This window comes from Primulina tabacum, chromosome 14 (assembly GCF_025594145.1).
Source record: "Primulina tabacum isolate GXHZ01 chromosome 14, ASM2559414v2, whole genome shotgun sequence".
Taxonomy (NCBI): Eukaryota; Viridiplantae; Streptophyta; class Magnoliopsida; order Lamiales; family Gesneriaceae; genus Primulina; species Primulina tabacum.
In genome coordinates, this window is record NC_134563.1 from 3513331 (window position 1) to 3535026 (window position 21696).

General features: G+C 36.3%; 3 protein-coding genes across 3 annotated transcripts; 1 reads left to right on the forward strand and 2 right to left on the reverse strand.

The window, feature by feature from the left end:
- Window positions 1-2496: 2496 nt before the first annotated feature.
- LOC142525036 (uncharacterized) lies at window positions 2497-6564 on the forward strand. Its single transcript, XM_075629206.1, has 6 exons — window positions 2497-2518; window positions 2613-3318; window positions 3709-3964; window positions 4344-4591; window positions 5230-5896; window positions 6007-6564. The coding sequence occupies exons 1-6, from the start codon at window positions 2497-2499 to the stop codon at window positions 6562-6564; spliced, it is 2457 nt and encodes an 818-aa protein (XP_075485321.1).
- Window positions 6565-10913: 4349 nt separating this feature from the next.
- LOC142524044 (uncharacterized) lies at window positions 10914-15048 on the reverse strand. Its single transcript, XM_075627771.1, has 7 exons — window positions 14759-15048; window positions 14597-14628; window positions 13319-13416; window positions 13160-13242; window positions 12842-12919; window positions 12656-12754; window positions 10914-11387 (listed from the first exon to the last, which is right to left on the reverse strand). Exons 1-7 carry the CDS (start codon window positions 14858-14860, stop codon window positions 11109-11111), a joined length of 771 nt encoding a protein of 256 aa, XP_075483886.1. The 5' UTR covers window positions 14861-15048; the 3' UTR covers window positions 10914-11108.
- A 240-nt stretch (window positions 15049-15288) lies between these two features.
- LOC142524043 (putative fructokinase-7) lies at window positions 15289-18251 on the reverse strand. Its single transcript, XM_075627770.1, has 7 exons — window positions 18011-18251; window positions 17075-17292; window positions 16652-16864; window positions 16246-16443; window positions 16012-16152; window positions 15725-15841; window positions 15289-15623 (listed from the first exon to the last, which is right to left on the reverse strand). The coding sequence occupies exons 1-7, from the start codon at window positions 18030-18032 to the stop codon at window positions 15486-15488; spliced, it is 1047 nt and encodes a 348-aa protein (XP_075483885.1). The 5' UTR covers window positions 18033-18251; the 3' UTR covers window positions 15289-15485.
- Between the last annotated feature and the right edge of the window lie 3445 nt (window positions 18252-21696).

The window sequence follows — 21696 nt, forward strand, 5'->3', positions numbered from 1 at the left end:
TACATCTAACTGTTCCAGATGTAAATCTTCTTTTACCATCAATCCAAGTACAATCCTGATAGTAGTTAACTTTACCACTAGAGAGAAAATATCAGTGTAACCAATGACTTCATTTTCACATTTTACAACAAGTATTTCTTGTACCGCTTGCTATCGTCATGTTCTAACCGGTACTCCCACTTGTTATGTAAAACCTTTTTACCTTCAGGAAGTTCTGACAACTCCTACATGTGGTTGGATGACAGTGAATCCATCACATCTTCCATGGCTAACTCCCACTGTTTCAATCTCTCATAAACATCCGATTTATTTTTCACAAAATAAACACAAAATTTCCTGCTCGAATCGTCAACAATAGTGTCATAATATCTTGAGTGATCTCCAAGGGATGTCACAGGATATGGTCTACATACATCAGTATGTACCAGCTTCACATCTGTCGATTTCGGTTCTCTAACCTATTTTGAAAAGCTCACCTTTTTCTGCTTTTCAAAAAATACAGCTTCACACAGCTTGTGTTCAACGATCTTTAATTCTGGTAGCTTTCCGTTTGAAACAAGCATTTTCATTCCCTTCTCACTCGTATGTCCAAGTCTATAATGCCATAGACTTGAATTGGCTCCAGCATCCACAGCTGCTAATGTGTCTCTGCAACTGGAACTCATATAAAGTGTTCCAGTTTTCTTTCTCCGAGCAACAATCATGGCTCCCTTTTTCACTTTCCAGGAACCATCACCAAAGGTCACCTTATGACCTTCATCGTCAAGCTGTCCCACTGAAATCAGATTGTGTGTCAACTTTGATACATGTCTTACTTTGTTGATTTTCCAGACAGATCCATTTTTCATCTTCATCCGGATATCACCCATACCAATTATTTCCAAAGATTTTCCATCAGCCAGGAAAACATTTCTGTAATCTCCCGCAATGTAATTATCGAATACATCACGATTACCAGTGGTATGAAACGAAGCTCCCGAGTCCATAACCCAAGAATCAACCGGGCTTTCCATGGATAGTAATAGAGCATCATGTACCTCCTCAGTAACAACATTAGCGTTGTTATTTGTTGATTTGCAATTCTTTTTCATGTGACCAGTCTCACCACAGCTCCAGCACTTCACATTCTTTTCAAATGTGTTATTGTCTTTTCCATTTCTTGACTTGGATCTACCATGCCATTGGTTAAAACTCTTTTCGCCACTCATGCCCCTTCCTCTATTCTCGAGATTTAGAGCAGATCTCGATGATGTTCCTTCACCCGAATCCATCCTGCGAACTTCTTCAGCAAGAATTTGATCTCTGACATTATTGAATTGTAGCTTTCTTTTTCCAACAGAGTTGCTAACCGCTGCTCGCATTGGTTCCCAATTGTCTGGTAAAGACGCCAAAAGAATAAGTGCCCGAATCTCATCATCAAATTTAATTTCAACCGATGTTAGCTGTGAGACAATCGTGTTGAATTCATTGATGTGTTTAGCCACCGATGCATCTTTTCTCATCTTCAAGTTAAATAACTTCTTCATGAGATGAACTTTATTATTTGCCGATGGCTTTTCGTACATGTCCGACAAAATGGACATCATTTCCTCCGTTGTTTTTGTCTCCGCCACGTGATGTGCCACGTTCTTCGTTAGGGTCAATCGTATTACACCTAACACTTGTCGGTCTAGAAGCTTCCAGTCATCATCGTCCATCTTTTTCGGCTTCTTTCCTGATAGAGGTTGATGCAACTTCTTGCTATACAGATAATCTCTAATCTGTAACAGCCAGAACGAAATATCTATTCCGTCGAACTTGCTGATTCCCGGTCCCGATCCATCATCTCCGGCCATCACTTCTCTAGCCTTAGCAAAAAATCTAAAAAATCTTTTCTGATGCGGAAGATCAGACAAAGCTGCAACCACAGAGCACACTCAGAATTTTTAAGAATTTTCACAACAAGGCTCTGATACCAGTTGTTGGGAAATTACCCCGAAGCGATGCCGACACCGATGATAATATAGTACCCAAAATACTTGCGGAATAAAATAACCAACAACAACACAAAGATTTACGTGGTTCACCCAAGATAGGCTACGTCCACGGAGCACTGCAACTTTTATAACTGGAAGAAAATATTACAACAAGTGTATACACTAATACACTCAATATTTCTCACACTCCCAAACCCGAGTATACAAAGAAAATAATTTCTCTAACTCACACAAGAGAATTCCCGCACTCAAGAAAAAAATACACTCTTTTTTTCTATGCACTCTCTTTTTATCAAAGCTGAAAAGCTTTTGATTTTGGGATACTAAAAGCAAACAAGGAAGACTCAATTTATAACAGAATTCCTAAGCCAAAAATGAAAGAAATCCGATGTGGGATTCCAATTTCTGAATATTTAATTCAGCGTGGGTCCCACCTCATTAAAAACTCACCTAACACAACAGACAACAAAACCGAGCTTTTGCTACTGGCATGACCTGGTCACCATGCCTGCCAAGGTCAATGATTGTCTTAAGCTGGAATTGTAAGGGTTTGGGCCACCCCCGTGCAATTCCTACCCTCTGCGACTTGGTCCGTGTACATAAGCCTGATATTATTTTTTTTATTTGAAACACTAGCTCATTCACAAAATATCGAAGACATTCGTGTCCGGCTTGGTTTTGAAACTTGCTTTGCAGTTGATAGATTAGGACGTAGCGGTGGTATTGGGGTACTTTGGAGAAAAACTAGGGATTTCACGATAGTCAATTACTCTAGAAATCATGTGGATCTCATTGTTTCTGATGAAGAGCATGGAGAATGGCGTTGCACAGGATACTATGCCTTCCCAGAAAGGCACCGTAGAAGAGATTCATGGAACTTTATTCGCTCACTTGCTGCACAATCCAGTCTGTCGTGGTTATGTATCGGCAATTACAAAGATATGCTTTCTACTGAAGACAATCGAGGAAGAGTTACTCACCCACAGTGGCTCCTACGTGGCTTTAGAGAAGCCATTGATGACTGTAATTTAACGGACATCCCGCTCAACGGTCACCAATTCACGTGGGAAAGAAGCAGAGATTCTGATAATTTCGTGGAAGAGAGGATCGACCGAGCTATGGGTACACCGACATGGGCAGAAAAATTCCCAATGGCAAGACTCCGTAATCTTAATGCACCAGTGTCGGATCATTCCCCGATCTTGCTCGAAACAGAGGTCAGAGAAATAGCTGTCCATAAGCAACGTTTCCGTTTCGAAAATCGTTGGCTTAGAAAACCTGACCTGAATTCAATTATGGAAGATTTTTGGGAGAGAAACAAGAAGATAGATGTGATACGAAGGTTTAAATCCTGTTCGGAGATGTTGGAACCATGGGGAAAAATAGTAGATGGAAATTTCCGCGCCAAGATCAGAAAATTCAAGGAATAATTGTAGAAATTGAGGGACAAACATGATGAAGACTCCATTACAGAATTCAAGGACATTAACGAACGACTTGCTGCTCTATTATTGCAAGAGGAAGATTATTGACGCCAAAGAGCAAAACAATATTGGCTTAAAGATGGGGATAGGAACACACGGTTCTTCCATACATCAGCATCGGCAAGGAAAAAAACCAATAAGTTAAATCGACTCAAAGATGCCAATGGTCACTGGCAAGAAGAGCAGAGTAAAATATGCGAAGTGGTCCACGATTACTTTCAAAACTTATTCTCTGTCAATGCTAACAGCCTATATGAAGTGTTAGACGAGGTTCGACCTTGTGTCACAGATAGCCAAAACGAAAAATTGGTAATGTCGTTCACGACAGAAGAGTTTAAAGAAGCTGTCTTCGACATGAAACCGGATAAGTCCCTAGGCCCTGATGGTTTTAACCCGGCATTCTTTCAACGATTCTGGGCAATAATTGAGACAGAAGTAGTTTCAAGCTGTGTAGGGTGGCTACATGATATGAATTTTCCCCTTACACTCAATGACACAAATGTGGTACTAATCCCAAAATGCAAAAGCCCACAGTCCATGAAAGATCTTCGTACTGTACAAAATCATCTCAAAGGTCCTAGCAAACCGATTAAAGAAGGTTTTGCCCCACATCATCTCACCATTTCAATCAGCTTTTGTGGTTGGTCGCTCCATAACTGATAATGTTCAAATCGCTTTTGAAATCATCAATCACATGAAAAGACAATCTCGAAGCAAAACAGGAGATGCGGCTATCAAGATTGACATCTCAAAAGCATATGATCGTATCGACTGGGCCTACCTCCTTTGGATCATGGAAAAACTTGGTTTTGCACCGAAATGGATCCAATATATGAAATTATGTGTTACTACTGTCAAATACTCTTTTAATGTTAATGGGCAGGCTATGGAAATTATGACACCACACCGCGGGCTTCGCCAAGGTGACCCTCTATCACCATATCTCTTTATTATATGCACCGAAGGACTATCGGCGCTCATCCGGAATGCTGAAAGGCTAGGACACATTCATGGAATTAAAGTTTGTCGAGGAGCTCCATCAATAAGTCATCTCTTCTTCGCCGATGACAGTATGCTTTTCTTCCGAGCCAATGCTACTGAAGGGAATTATGTGAAGAACATTATTGAAAGGTATGAGAAAGCTTAGGGCCAGGCAATAAATCTCTCAAAATCTGGCATCATGTACAGTGGTATTGTCCCCAACAATGAAAAGGCAGTTATATCAGATCTCTTGGGAGTCTCGACATGATTGGACACAAGCCAATATCTAGGTCTCCCTTCGTTGATTGGAAGGAAGAAAAAACAGATTTTTGCTTACCTTAAAGACAGAGTATGGACACGCTTACAAGGATGGAGAACGAAGCCACTGCCAAGAGCTGGATGTGAGATTCTCATCAATTAAGTAGCTCAAGCAATACCAACTTTCTGCATGTCTACTTCCCCCCCTCTCATTGGTAGAAGAAATACAGAGAATGACCAACTCTTTCTGGTGGGGCAGGAAAAATAACGCAACCAAAGGGCTGAACTGGCTTTGATGGGAAAAGTTGTGCGTCCCAAAAGAATTTGGCGGAATGGGCTTTAGAGACTTCTATGGTTTCTTGGCAATTCTGGGAAAACAAGGATGGAAACTCTTGAGTGATCCTAATGCTACAATATATCGTATCTACAAAGCTAAATACTACCCAAGAGGGGATTTCTTAAATTCCAATCTGGGGCATAACCCAAGCTTTGCTTGGCGTAGCATTTTGGCTTCCCAAGTAGTGTTAAAGAGAGGCTATAGATGGAGGATCGGTGACGGTAGTCACATCAACATTTGGACTGGACCCGTGGCTTCGTGATTCCTCAAATTATTTTGTGGAAAAAGCTATGATCCCAGAGTTACATGACTGGACAGTGCAAGATTTGATGGTGCCGGGCTCACGAGAATGGGATCATGAAATCATTGAAACAATCTTTGAGATCAGGGACACTAAAGAAATCACGGAAATCCCACTAGTACAGATACAACTCCGAGATAAGCGAATTTGGCATTTCAGCAAGAATGGGGCTTACACAGTGCAGTCAGGCTACCATGTGGCTATGAGCTTGGATGTGAATCTTGAATCAAGGAAAATACAAGGCAACTGGAAGGCCCTATGGAAGGTGGATGTCCCTCCAAAGATTAAAAGCTTCCTATGGAGAGCTTGTAGAAAGTGCCTTCCTCATCGCATTTACCTGCATAAGCGAGGAATTCAAGTGTCAGCTTTATGCGTGGTGTGCAACAAGGACATGGAGACTTCATGGCATACGTTTATTACCTGCCCATACGCAAGAGAATGTTGGGCCAATGCGAAGCTGAATCAGGTAGTGGAAGCCCAAGCCGAAGTAGCAGAAGGTTTCACACAATGGTTATTCAAGATCATCCAAGACCTTAGCGGAGCAGAATTGAGAAATTTCGTAACTATCATATGGGCTATCTGGAAACAAAGGAACTCCGCATTATGGAACAACCACCTAGATACCCAAATAGAGTGGTAGTCACAGTCACGAGTTTTCTTTACGACTAGATATCACTAGCCAGGAGCAACAAAGAAGTACATGATGCAAGCACAAGGAATCATTATGGTATTTGGACACCACCCCCTAGTGGTACTGTTAAATGTAATATTGACGCAGCCTTTTTTGATGACATAAAATCTGCCGGGATAAGTATGGTGGTGCGAAATGACGAGGGAAGATTTCTTATGGCCAGAACTAACTTGATCAAAGGACTCTGTTGTGTCAGAGAAGGAGAAGCAATAGGACTGCTGGAAGCTCTGTCTTGGATCCGCAACTCGAACTATCCAAAGGTTCTCTTTGAAGTGGACGCGCTAACAGTATACAATGCTATGACGGAATCAGCTGTCGACATAACGGAGTTTGGAGGCATAATGGGTAGATGTAGAGACATAGTAGCTACAAACCCATGCTTTTCGGTTCATTTTACTCGTAGACAAGCAAATGAGGTTGCACATGTGTTAGCTAAGCATTCTCGATTTTACGCTAGTCCTTGCGTTTGGTCAGAAACACCAATGTGTATTGGTGCCCTTATGAATATGTATGTACCTTTACCAATCTGTTACTGAATGAATGCATTTTCTCGTCAAAAAAAAAATACTATTATGATGTAAAACACACTTCACATGCATTTAAATAAATATAAAGACCTTGATATTATTATAATTTATGAAAAATGTGATGTAACACATTTTTTTTATGACTATAATATCTAAATAAGTTCATGTTGGATGAAAAGAAGAATGATTATATTATTTGAAATTCTTTATATTTGTATTCGTGCATTTAAATAAAGATAAAGACCTTTATATTACCACAATTTACGAGGAATATTCTATATAATTTCAACACCCGTATATAGATAATCTTCAAAATATTTTGGAAGAGATTTTACGTGACTTGAAATGTTGAATTTGTTCATGTTGGATGAGATAGGTGATCTCATCCCATCAAATAAAATTCAGTTTCCAAATTAAAATAAATAAATACATAAAATTATAAGTATGATTTCGACAGAGAAAGAAGTATGAAGGTTTTGAGAATTGAGATTGAGAATCTCGTCCGAAATGATTTACAAAATAAAATAAAAATTTGATTCTTTTGTGCTATCGAACGATCGAAATATTGTTACAAACGTAATTTCGTTATAGTATTAGATTTTTTTACACAAAAATTCATATGAGACGGTCTCATAGGTCAATTTTGTAAGACATATCTTCTATTTGGATTAACCATGAAAAAAAATTATTTTTTATTGAAAATATAAACACGATTATATATATATATATATAACCGAATCACATCTAATAGTATTGATGATTCTTTATTTGAATTTTATTAGGCTGACTTCGATTAAGGTGGGATATAAAGTACTTTAGCCTCGAATTCGGATTGAAACAGATCATGAAGTCAAGCTCGAATTGTTTTGTTCCGACCTTAGTTGTATTTAGCTATTTTATGAAAATATTTGATGTATAATTCAAGCTCATCATGATTTAGACATGAAGAAATAGTACCCTGAATCACTTCAGTTGGAATTTTAACTTCTATATCTCTCATGGGCGGCTGGAATCTGCATAAATTGATGCTCTTGTTGACTCATTTCTTGAATGGGAAAATTCAAACTGAGTTTTAGTTATGTATCGTTTATCTTTCTTTTTAGTATTTTGGTAAATTATTTTGCATCTCTATATAGGTTATTTTCTATAGGGGTACTTAAGTGATATCGAATATACTACCTTCGTGTCAATTTCATGCAAGCACCACGCGTAAAAAAAGACTGAAATTGACAAAAATGCGAAGTTAGCATAATGAAATTGAACTTTGAGAAAACAATAAAAGGCTGACATTGTGATTTTTCCTTCCTTGAATTGTAGATGGCAAGGAGAAAGTGACGAAAGAGATAGTCGAAGTCGTTGACGAAAAAAAAAAGTAACTTCTCACACTAAAAGTAATTGAAGGTGATTTATCGGAGTTGTACAAGATATTTAGAGCAACTTTTCATGTGGAAACCAATGGAGACATCGACTCCGTGACATCGACTTTAGAGTATGAGAAACATAATGAAGATGTGGAAGTTCCACTTGCCATCTTGGGACTTCTAATTAACCTTACAGGAGATATATATGGAGAGCCACTTGCCATCTTGGGACTTCTAATTAACCTTACAGGAGATATATATGGAGAGCCATCGTCTTAAAGGACGATGACGATGACGATGACGGCGACTACGAAGAAGATAATCACGAATCACATGGTGAGCATAAATTGTGAAATCACATAGGTCATCTTGGCTACTGGTGTATTTATTATTTTATGCATGCGTGTTTGGGGTTGTTATTGTATTTGGTGTGGTGAAGCATGTTGGATACAATTTCATATGCAATAATATGTTGAATTGAAATCGAGTTGTTGTTTGTGGGTGGTTGTTATATCAAATTATATATTTGGGTTCTGTATATATTATCTTTTGATATGAAATTTTCATAATTTAGTAGATGTTTTCATACGGTTTATTGTTTGAAGATATTATATATGGAAGAACTATCTTTGCCAAGACTCATGCTCAAAAGCCTATGAGATGTAGGATAAAATGACAATTAACAGTTTACAATGGCCCTTTGAAAGATCTGGATTGAAGAGACCTGCTGGAGTCTATGGGTTATAACCCCTTGCATAATTTATTGCTCAAGTCTTTGTATTGACTACACAAATTGCAGCGATGAATGAAAAAAGTCAGTTCATCTCTAAAGAGCTACAGTTTCAATTGTAGAAGGATCTAACATGAAAGATGCTCGATATGTCAACAATAGAGGTTATGAAGGCTATCGAGGTAATTCTTTGCCTAATACTTGTCATCTAGTTCCCGTGATCATGAAAATTTTCAAATAACAACAATAAAAATGTGTTGTATCCTCCTACGAGGTTCAATAATCAAAAGGATAAAACGAAACCATCTTTTGAAGCCTTGTTGGAACTTTTGGCTGAATCCAATAAAATGATGAGTTAGATTAAGTCTCGACTTGATAATATCCAGTGTTCTAAATGGCGGTCTAGGCGGCCGCCTAGGCACGGTAGGCGGCCCTCGACCGCACCGCCTATGCATGAGGCGGGTGTTTTAGGCGGCCCAAGCTATACGACGTTGGGGAGGCGGGTCGAGGCGGCGAGCAGGCGGGTCGAGGCAGGGCGAGACGGCAAGCAGGCGGGAGAGGCAGCGAGCAAGCGGACGAGGCAGGCAGTCAAGATTTTTAAGTTGTAGTCAACAATTTTAAAAACCTAGTCAACAATTTTAAAAACTTAGCCAACAATTTTAAAAACCCTAGTCAAAATCAACTAATTTTAAATATTAAAACCCTAACACACCTCACTTTCTTTATTTTATTTTTGGTTTTCACTCTCAACTCTTAACTCTTAACTCTTAACTCTCAACCACCACATACAATCCTCCCGCTGACGCCCGCCGCCGACCTCGTGATGCGACTGGAGCACTGATATGGCGACATGTACAAAATTCGACTCATTGTCTCAATTGTATAATTTCAATAGCCGAAATTTTTGGACTTCGTTTAGATACTTTTGATATTTTTATTTTTAACTTGTAATTTAATTAAAATAAAATATTTATTTTCTTATATTTTTATCAATTTATTAAAATATATTTAGTTGTGTATTTGATTTATTTATTGAGTTGTTACTTTATTAATATATAAAATACAATTATAACATTATTATATAGACTGAGAAAAAAATCATATTTATAACGCTAAATGATTATATTGCACGATTATCTATAAAAAAATTACTTAAAAAAATTCAACAACCGCTTGGGCACTACCTAGGCGGCCGAGGCGGTAGGCGGTCACCAACCGCCCCGCCACCGCCTCCCGCCATTTACAACCTTGATAATATTAAGACACGTATGAGAAATATGAGTGCCACAATGAAGTATCTAGAAGTACAAATAGAGCATCGAAGGACCAAAATAGAGGTAAATTTCCTACTAATACAAAGGTAAATCCCAAAGAAAATAGTGCAAGGCCATTACTCTGCAAAGTGGAAAAGAAGTTGGGGATGTGGATCCTAAGGTGGCTGATGTACCAGACGAGAAGATGGAAAAAGTAATAGATGAGGGTATGATGAAGAGCGATGAAAAATTTTATGAGCACAAAAAGGTATCAAAACAACAGCCTTTGCCAAATGCTAGTTTTACCTATCCTCCGAGATTCAAGAAGAAAACTCTGGATGGTCAGTTTTCCAAGTTTCCACCAAAGATAATTATCAAACTTATTCATACGTGAACATAACACCATTTTAGGTTTATATATATATAAATGCATAACACAAGAAAATGTATTCTTTCTGTTTAGTTTTCAAAGAAAATATACATTTTCTTTGAAAACTAAACAGAAAGAATACATTTTCTTTCTAGGTTCCTCGTGCAATGAACATACATTTTCCTTGTTTTCGTTAAAAATGCAAGTTTACACCAAGATACACTAATTTCCCCTTTTCCACAAACTTCATTGTCTCCACTCTCCACCATACCTAGTTGTTTCTTCAGGCAAATTATCCTCCAATGAGATAAACACTCTCGATATAAGATTAACAGTTGGATGCGGTGGACCTTATTTGAGATCCACCACATCCAATGGTTCTAACAACATGAGGAGTTGAATCGAAATTTCCCGTTTCTTCGCAGTCTAAATCCATCATTCTAAATGTCCAGCCATATTACAGAAAGAAGAAAACTATAAACTTCAATGCAGATGTTAATATAGAATCTCATGAGATTAACTACTTTATCTCACTGGACTGTGAAGAGACAACGAAAGATAACAATTTCGCACAAAGAACGCTGACATGAAACTCTGTATAGATAATATTGAGTTTTGATTCAAGGTAAGTGCTCTTCTCAGTGTAAACTGTAATAATTTCGTAAAATTTATTCTAAAAAAAATAAAATCTTAAACTTTAATGACCTGTTAAGTTGAGATGACAATATTTTAGAACCAATCCAAATAAATAATAAAAATATAAAGACACCTGATTGAAAGGCACTGTATCTCCAGATAAACGCTTCTAGTAAGACAAATATTTTCACTAAATGTTGCTCTCAACCCCGACCATCTACATCAAAACCAGCCCCGGTCCAACCAGCCGCAGCAGGACCTCTACCTTTAGGCAGAGCTCCAATTCCTCTTACCCTTCCTTGAACATTACCTTTCTTCTTCCCTCTTCCCTCAACATCACTTGGAGGTTGTAGGTTTTGGCCATTTACAAGGGAGTTCGCAGCATATGTACTACGCGCCGATCCACTGATTGGCTCTGAAGTGCTTGGAACTGCAGAACCAACTTGAGTTGTATTAATCTGAGCTGGTGTTTGATCGACATCCTACATATTAATATTCAAACTAAAATCATAAGATTTTTTAAGGTTATAGTCCTGAAAAACTATAGAGCCGATGCATCTCCGAGCCAGGTAATCATGAAAAAGTAATTTTCTGAGTTATAAATGGAAAAACCAGCGATTGCATTTAACAATAATGAACACAACAAAGGCTTAATAATTTCTACAAAGAATTTCGAAAATGCAATTGCAATTGTTGGTGGCATCAGAGACTAAAAAAATCATATCAATGCTTCAAAAAAAAACTATTTGTGCATCAGAAATGTATGACACATATAAGTCAGTGCATATAGCATAAACAATATCCATACGATATCTCTTAAATAACACTTTATGTCCAACAAAATCCATATGATATTTTTAAAATAACACTATATGCCCACTAAAATTTCTAATTAATCCCATGTGTATTTTTGGCCTAAGTTCTTATCTCACTTCGCAATAAGGTAAAAGAATAACTTTCATGGTCAATTTTCAACTCATGTTATACTATATTAACTCAAAGTATATCTAATCTAGTTCATCATTTAATTCTGAAGAACTGTAATGTTGCAACCACAAAATTCCTACCGAACTAACAACAATAGAGAATAGAAGATAATATATTGGCATATGTTAACAATATCTTTCCCAGAGTTGCATCTGTACAAGGGATTTCATTCCCCGCCTCAGACCCCAGTAAAAGCTAGTCACAGCACCCAAACAAAGTACCAGAACGACCTAATCTCCCTCTTCCCTTAATATTTAATTTTCTCCCTTTGTCCCCCTTTCATGTGCATTGTAACTAACTATGGGCTCCCTCACTTGGGCATTCATCCTTCTCTTGTTAAGTCTTGCAAACTAAGCCTCCTTCCTGGGCTGTTGGGATTGCCTATGATCTTTTGAGTAAATGGATTCACTTCTATTGCAGTTACTCTAACATGTAAGCAGTTAAAATGAACACGAGCTATAAATTTAAGTTGATCATGAAAATAATCAGTGAATAGAATGTAAAAACGTATGAAAGATATTTCATGCCATGCATCTCCATGAGATCTTCTTTCGCTGCAATCGGTTTTGTGTTTGGCTAATTCTATTGCATCAGCAACATGTCCAAACTTGACGTCAGATTTTTGGGGAACTATATTAGTGTTCCTTCTCACAAGTCACAAAGTACTCCTAGATAACGTGCAGGGTCCATAAAAAAGTATAAATACTTAGCAAGACAAAGACAAATCATGAAAATTTCTACACGAAGCAAACAAGAATCTGACATGGGAAACATAAGTAGATGATCTGCTTGGGTTCAGAGCCTCCAGCCTACGCTTCAATTCCTCTAGTCTGGCGAACTGGGCATTACTGCTTTCCTGAACCTGAAAGAATCATTGTTTCTTAAACAAAAATAAATATAGAATACAAATACAAATGTAAGAATAAATGGCCTCTGTCTTTATATGCACCAGATTATTCAAATCTTCACAAAGCTTCTGTTTTATAGCTTCCTCATCCTGCACAGTTTTTGCTGCTGCTTCCCAGACCTAGTGATAAAAGGAGTGTTTCTTCTACCAGTCAGTTTTCAATATTAAAATGCGTTCCAACTTTTTTAACTTTCACTCAAGTAAAACGAAGTTTGTCCATCTCAACAAATGATTCAGGCACAAAAATCCAAGATTTCAAATAACAAAAAAAATCAGTACATGAAATAGATACAAGGATGTTTCATGTGTATGCATACTATGATCACAAAAGAGAGAATCGAGAGAGAGAGAGAGGCATACCTTTTTTGCTTCTTCTTCTTTCAGCTTAGCAACACGAACTCTCTCTGTTGACATTTCAATTTTCTTTCGCATGTGTTCAAGCGCTGATAATGTGAAACAAAAGGAATCAATAATAAGCAAAATCAATGGAATCTATTCAATTGCCACATAACGCTATACCAGCTTTCTTTGGACCAGAAGTTAGCTTCATTTCCATGTTGAGATTTGTTAGTTCCCGTTCAACATCACGAATCTTCGAGTAATTCTCTTCAATGTATCTGACACCACAAATTTATCCAAAAGGATGAAACAATATTTTATTAATCCCAGTAAGCCATACACCGTATAAATATCTGTGAAATCTTATCAAATATCAACAAAGAGGCATGGATTTCAACCAGTTTCCAGGAAGGCCCAATTGATCATAGTCACCGAGGAAAGAAAGTTTCTAAATTTTGGAGGTGTCACTTCTACAATTAATGGTTGTCAAACATAAATTTGGATATCTGCTGAGATGATTCATAGAAACATAAGAGCTCAGACAAGCCTAAAACACATTCATATAAATCTGCAACTGTGCAGCAATAATAGAGGCATACCATATACATAAGGTTGAATCTTTATGAAAGCATTAATAAAAGTTGGTAATTTTGCATTCTCCGGCTAACTGAAGATATTTGAATGGAGCACCAATTATAGCATTACCGGATGATAAGAACAAAAGTTCCAGTAGAAAGTTATACAGGAAAATGAAATCCCCACCCTAACAGAAGCAAAAGGATTTTCTATGTCCTAAGCACGCTTCGAAGGACCATTTAGATTATAAGATAAAGGGTAGAACATATCCACATCTTGCATAGAGGTCAATGAAAATGGAAATCATTTACTCCAACAATGCATTTCATCAGTCGAATCATGGAAGTTGGTGACAAACTTCCGCATGGTATAAGAGCAATCATCGGTTGAATCGAATGGGTTAATCCTTTTTAAGTCGTCAATGGTTGCACATTAAGGGTCATCCCATTTTGGTTATGGTCCGGTCCGTTAAGCGCCTATTCTACTATTTGAAGATAGATATAAAAACTTTCACCAAAGAATATTTTATGGTCGAAAACATGTCATGATTGCTAGGATCTACAGAATCATGCTTATTTTTAAAACCCTGTATGTTTTCATCCTCATTTCTCCACGTCTATTCCAAATTCCAATCAATACAAGTATTATATGATAGAAAATACCAAACAGACAGACGTTAGTTTCTGATTCAATCGTGTCCTTTTATGCAGTTTCTATCTCATCTTAAACGATTTTGTACCCATTGCTAAAATGCATAGGAAGATCAGAGAACAAAACCATACATCCAGCCAATAAGACCAGAAAGTAAATTTTCATACATGGTTGCTATCCAGTTTTTCAATCATAAAGACAAAAAGAAGAAGAGGCAAAAAGTCAACTTACTTCCTCAATTGAAGCTGCTCTTCCTCAATCACCTAAAATTAAATAAAACCCAGCATATCAAACATCAGTACATTATAATTCACGATTTTCATACCAATTAAAAAAATCTACTACATTATCATTTAGCATTTAGGTACGCAATTGAATGTGTTTCCGAAAGACCTTCTCAGTGTAGGCGATGACCGGAGATTCTCGGGCAAGTCCATCTGGCCCGATCTCCGGCAGCAACAACGAACCCGCATTGTTGTTCTTGTTTGTAGCCATAGATACAAATCCGACGGATCAAGCACACATCTTCGTTCGCCGCCTCTAGATTGAGAAGGGTGGAGACTCGGACGAGGAAGTAAACCGTTCTTCCCGGCGGCGAAGCTGGGTGTGCAAAGTGGCGAGGAATTATCTGATGGAAACCGAGGCAGAATCTGGTGGTGGAAACGTGACGGATACCCTCGAATTAATTTATACCAAGTAATCCGGCACTCGGTAATTTTTCCGGATATTCAAAAATAAATTAAATTGAAATAAGGATGAATACTAAATTTATTATAATATGAAAAAAGAATTTTTTATCTATTTATTAAAATGACTAAGATAATTACTATAAAGTTTGCCATAAATAATAATAATATAAAAAATACATTTTCCTCAAAAAAAAATTTCAATACAACTGAATGTGTGAAAAAAATTATAAAAACTTCCTCTTGTGAAATAAGATTTTATTGTAAAAAAGCTGGCGGATACATTTTGTTCATATTAAAAACTACAACTCTTCAAAGATTCATACAATTTCCATCAAATCTAATTATTTCTACTGCAACAGCTGATATTCCAGGTTTACTTCCCCGCAAAACATGAAGCTGATTAATGCTATGATGTCGTTTCTTGTCTCTCCTCATTCGTTAGAATTTTCTGCCACAATTTGTTGGACCGCCTCTTTCGTAGGCAAGGCTGGGATCGCGCCGTTCTTTGTCACGGTGAGGGCACCGCATGCATTTGCAAAGAAGAGGGCCTCTCTCAGCTTATCTTCGTCCTGTCGGGAGAGTTTGCACGATAGAAACTCGTAAAAGATCTTGAGCATAAACCGAATGATGCTAAAGCGAACAAATCCAGCTTTTAAACAAATGACGCTACCTCATAAAGATTCAAGCATGCAGCTAAACAAAATAGTATTGCACCCGTGAATGCATCACCAGCACCAGTTGTGTCAACGGACTTCACTTTCACACCGGGGACTCTTCCCTTGAATTTCTGCATATAATTTGGTCGATGTTAACAATTTTTCAGAAACGAGCCGTGAAAATATAACGACGAATAGCCACTGCTGTTATTGGTTATTATGGTCCAGTTTTCGACAGACTGATAAGTTTATATGTCCAAAAATTTTATTGATTTCTTGAAACTACTTAAGCAGAAGCTACCTTAGTGTAGTATCTGCATCCAGCTTTTCCTTCACTTACAAGTAACAGACGTAGATTCGGGTGGAAAAGCTTTGTTAACACCACATTATCATCATTCGGGTCATCGCCTTCGGTCAGGAATGAGATCTCTTCACTGCTTATCTGTGACATTCATGAGCATACAAATACAAGTATCTTACAGCAAAATGCTACAAAACCTTCTAATTTAGATGCCCTCTTGTAGGTTTTACATACCTTGATAATGTCTGCTCGATCCCAAACGCTCGTTATGCCTTTTCTAGCGGCCTCTTTGGAAGGCCATAAAGGCAATCTCAGATTCGGATCATAGGAAATTAGGCTACCAGATTTCTTGGCAATTTCAATAGCAGCAAGTTGTGTTGACTTACTTGGTTCTTCGATCAAACTGATTGAACCATAGTGAAAGATGGCTGCCTGAATTCAATAAATGTATGTCATTGAACTATAAAAATAAGCATGCTCAATAGCCATAATCTGCAGGGCTCAGCGCATATCTAGTGGGAGGAAATCCGCTAATGATAAAATGTTTTGAAATTTAATCCATATTTTCTAACAAAAATCTAAATTTTTCCATTCAAATATATTAAATCGTCTTCATTGCCCAAAAGAAAAAAAATCATACCTTCTTCACAAGATTTACGTCAAGTTCTGATTCGTGCAAGAGCATGTCAGCGCTTGGATTACGGTAGAACATGAATTCCCGCTCACCATCAGCTCTGAGCGTGACAAACGCTAGTGCAGTCCTTGCAGAGGGATCAAACCGCAAACCAGAATTGTCTACGTTGTTGTTTTTCAATATGTCTGCAAGCATTCGCCCGAACTCGTCTTCACCTACCTGAGAAGCAAATGATGGGGATTTTCTGAGCCAAATATGATTAAGATAGACAGCTCTATTCAATGCCATTTATTTAGATGCTTCCAAGATATATCAATTTCACACATCAAGGCATAAACACATTAGATTATTATCCACGCACGCTTCTAGAAATTCCTATATCTGAAAAGCTACGACAAAATATTAACCAATCTACGTTAAGTTACGAACCTTTCCAATAAAAGCAGATGAACCTCCCAGCTTAGCTATGCAAACAGCGACATTAGCAGGAGCACCACCCGCGCCCTTCTTGAAGGCAGGAGCATCAGCGAGAGAAACTCCACCAACCGTAGGAACAAAATCAATCAACATTTCCCCAAAGCAAACAACTAGAGAGCCTTTCGTGACTGAATCTCCATTTATATTCAGGGAGAGATTTTTAAAATCATCTGCAATGCCCAAATAATCCAAAAGTACTATGTGAAGTCACAACTAATAAGAAATTAATGCTCCGATAGATCAACAGAATCATGCTATAAAAGGTAACTGGCATATATTACAGTAGCAGAATTTCTAACCATCACTCAAACCCGAAAACTATTACGAATTCGATACAGGCATGAATAGACATGGATCAAGTTCGACCGTTATTGTTTCCTCAAAACTCCATATGTCACACCAGGTGATACACACACGATACACTACCATTCAATCATGAGGGGTATAGGGGCTCCTGGGACCACGGAAAACTAAATGAACTAACAATAATTCATGAGCGTGGCATATATCAATAACCATGAATAAGCCCGAAATAAGATAAACATGAAGAACAGATAGAAATGCCAATCCCTTCTAATGATGTATGCTTCTGAAAAAATGAAACGTAAAAGGAAATCACAATTTGGCTAATTATAAAAAGAATATGAAAACAATGATATATTCTTGAAAAATAAGGCCATAAAGATCATCCAAGTAAGCCGCCACTCAAATTCAACGAGGGATAACCCACGCATCCAACGCATCAAAAATCAAGAAGATGAATGAAAGTGCACACTAAATCAGATTCATCGATGCACCCAAATGAACCAACCCTTTCAACCAATCACCAAATCATCATACAATACCATCAAATAGTTGCACAGACAGAAAGCAACTGAAAATATCGACCTGAAATGGGATTCTTAGCCATGTTGCACCGGTATACCAACAGGAATTCAAGAAAACACGCAGATTATAGAGAGATTGGGGTGGGGTGAAATGGTAGGTGATTTTAAATACAGAGTCTAAGTGTAAAAATCGGGGCGTGGATGCTGAAAGATGAAATCTTGGAAAAAGGGGAGCAGGATATAATAATAGGTTTCTTGAAGTTGAGAAGCATAGGAGGGGAAGCTGCAAATGGCTGAAATCTATATTTATGGTAACTTGTAGAGCTTGGATGTGTTTGAAAGTGTGATGGATGATGCATCACGTGCCTTCGTTTTGTTTGACACGACTTTATTAATTATATTTTTTTATATGAAAAGGTAAAATTAAATTATAAAAGTATTTGAGTAGGTTTCTTGTGAGACGATTTCACGAATCTCACAATAAAAAGTAATATTCTTAGCATAAAAAGTAATACTTTTTCATGAATTACCCAAAATAAGATATATGTCTCACAAAATATGACATGTGAAACCGTCTTACACAAATTTTTGCCAAATTATTTTTATATTTTTACTTGAAAAACTTTTTTACAAATACATTAAAGAAAGTTTCATCGTTTCAAATATACTTTATAACACAACGTTTAACACTTGTTATTCATATAACATAATATTTTCTATATATTTTTTAATAACAGATTCTGCCACAACATCTATCTTTTCCGTGTTTTTTTCTCTTATCTATCAATAAATTATATAAAAATATAATATTTGAAACATCCTGTATTATTAAAAAAAATAGAAATTGTAGTGCCTCCAAGTATTTATCTCGCTAAAAAAAAACATCACCCTCTTATACTAAAAATATAAGATATAAGATTTTATGTTATGTGTATTATTATATCAAGTGGTTGAACGATTAGTTTTTTCTAGGTGATTCACACGTGAATTTGATCTATTCTTGTCACCATATTTATTATCTAGATAGAAAATTCGAATTTGGATTTTGATAAAAGAAACCGGATTTGTTGTTAATGTTTTTAACGATAAAAAGTAGAAAAAAACTTGTGTGAGACGATCTCACGGGTCGTATTTTGTGAGACCGATCTTTTATTTGGGTCATCCATGAAAAAATATTACTTTTTTATGCTAAGAGTATTACTTTTTATTGTGAATATCAATAGGGTTGACCCGTCTCACAGATAAAGATTCGTGAAATCGTCTTACAAGACATCTACTCAATAATATGAGTTAAAGTTAAAAAAATATTGGATTTTATTTATTTTATCATAAAATTAAAAATAAATTTGTTATAATTGAATCTTGAATCTTGGATCTGATCTCATTTTTAGAACTTAGTGTCATAATATCCTAAATTATTTGACGTCATTTGTATTTCTCGCTTTATACATCATTGGTCAAATCTTGGCCTCTTATAAAAAATTATTTTTCTGGAATCAAAATATAGTTTTTTTCAAGGAAAAAGAAAACAAAAGAGAATGTGATGGGACATAGAGATTTTGTGTATGATTCCATCCTTTAAACCTCAAGAACAGCTTCTTTTTCTTTTTCTTTTTTATTTTTTATGGCAAATTAACTCGGGATATTCAGAAATAGATTCTGATTACATTTCCTTGTGTCTTAGGTCTAATAACCCTACCTTTTTTTTGTCATGAATTGTTTTTTTTTTTAAATTTGAAAATAAGTTTAGCTTTCGATTTTTGTATTTCTGTCTCATATACACAGCTCACGAGTTAATTTTTTATATGGATTTCTGATATCATCTAACTCATCAAAAACAATATTATTTTTCACTACGAATACAGATCAGATCAATCGTTTCACACGTACTTATCTTTGAGATCGTATCCATAAAACAGTAAGTTAGATGTGATCAATAGTAGCGATAATGATGATAACGGAGAAAGATTTTTTTTTTATTAATAATTAAAAAATATTTAAAAGTAATTCAAGTGGTGGCATTTTGCACCAATATCGGACGCTGTAATTGTCCGCTAATGGCTGCAACATTATTAATTTTTATTTTATTTCTTTTACTTGACGTCATTTTTTACTTTGTCAGATTTTTTAATGGGAAAGCTGACACGGTGTGTGACATATTGACATATGGTGACGAGCCACATTTCTAGTTTTTTTAAATTTTTTATATATTATTTTTGGATTAAATCGAAATTAACTTGAATGATTCAATTATAAAAATTTTAAAATTTAAAATTCTAATTTAAAAATATTAATAATCATGATTTCCCAATACCATAGCTAGACAAATATCATGCTTCAAGTCAACGATACCAAAAATGTATCAGCATCTAGATAACGACTGACATTAAATGTGTAGAAAATTGAATGTAGAAAACCCAATTTATATCAATGAGAATAATTATATAACCAAATTACTCATTAAAGCAATTTCCAAGAAAGATTATCGGATTTTTATTCAATAAATATGTATTATAATAAAACATTTAATCTCCAAAACAATTGTATTAATAATAAAACATTTAAAGATATCTCGTCAAAAGATAATTAAATTAATTAAAGCAGTGTTATTATCATCGTATCAAACAGCGAGGGAGATAGCTTCGCAGCCAAAAAAATCCAAGCACCTGGAAAAACATGCGAGACTTTGATTTAACATGTATTAAACTAATCTGATCTTACATTTCATGCTCCCAGTTATTACAACTGCATGCAAATTGTTTTTGGTCTTGACTCGCAAATGTCAAATAAAAGTTGTTCAAAAATGTTATCTAGTTTACTTCCCACGTTGGTCGATTGCCCCAAATTTTATCGGGTATATTGTTTCACGGCAACCAAAATACCACTGTTTATCATTTCGGAAAATCCAAATATGGACAAACTCGGTTCGGAATTTCCGAAAAGTTTTTAATAAAAGTTTTAGATCATGAAAATATGACCTCTTTGAAAAAATTTGGTGCGGGTGGAGGTCGGAACACCGGCCATGCACGGACATATCAATGCGTGAATCTAATCCACTATCCCATTTTGTGTTGTCCTGGTTTCCAAATATTTATGCACATATTTTAGTCATTTATGAAAAGTTTTGTAATATTTTGATGGATATTATAATTATTATGACGATTTTTAAAGCCTCGAGTCGATGTTTCCAGACATGTTTCGTACAAAAATAACGTTTTAAGTGTCCAAACACTAATTTGGGTCAACGGTGTGATACATAATTTATTTTATATCTTTCGAATTTTGTTTTACTTGGACTTAAAGATTGAGTCGATCCAATAAGATATAAAGGTGAGGTGTTGATGTGACCGGATAAAAATGGATGTGAGATGCGTAAGCAATTTCACCGGGTCGGGTTAAGAAAATAATGATGGATGAGAGCAAAATGATATATGTCCAAAATAAAAGCTTTTCTCCCAGAGAAAGGTTGGTGTTATCCTTCAAACACGAATATAACCACGTGAATGGGCACCGAAGAGATGTCCGACGTGACCGCTTCGATGCTAAAATCAGCAGATGAACGAAGAAAACCAATGTGGCAAATAGAAAAATGTGCCAATGGTGTATATGATTCTAGAAAGTAAACAACGTGGGCAATATCTATGTGTCCTCCAAAATGTTAAGCAAACATGATATTTATATCAAGAAAATCAATGATGATCTTGTTTTCAGTGTTCACTTACTAATTATGGTAAAATGGTTGTCCAT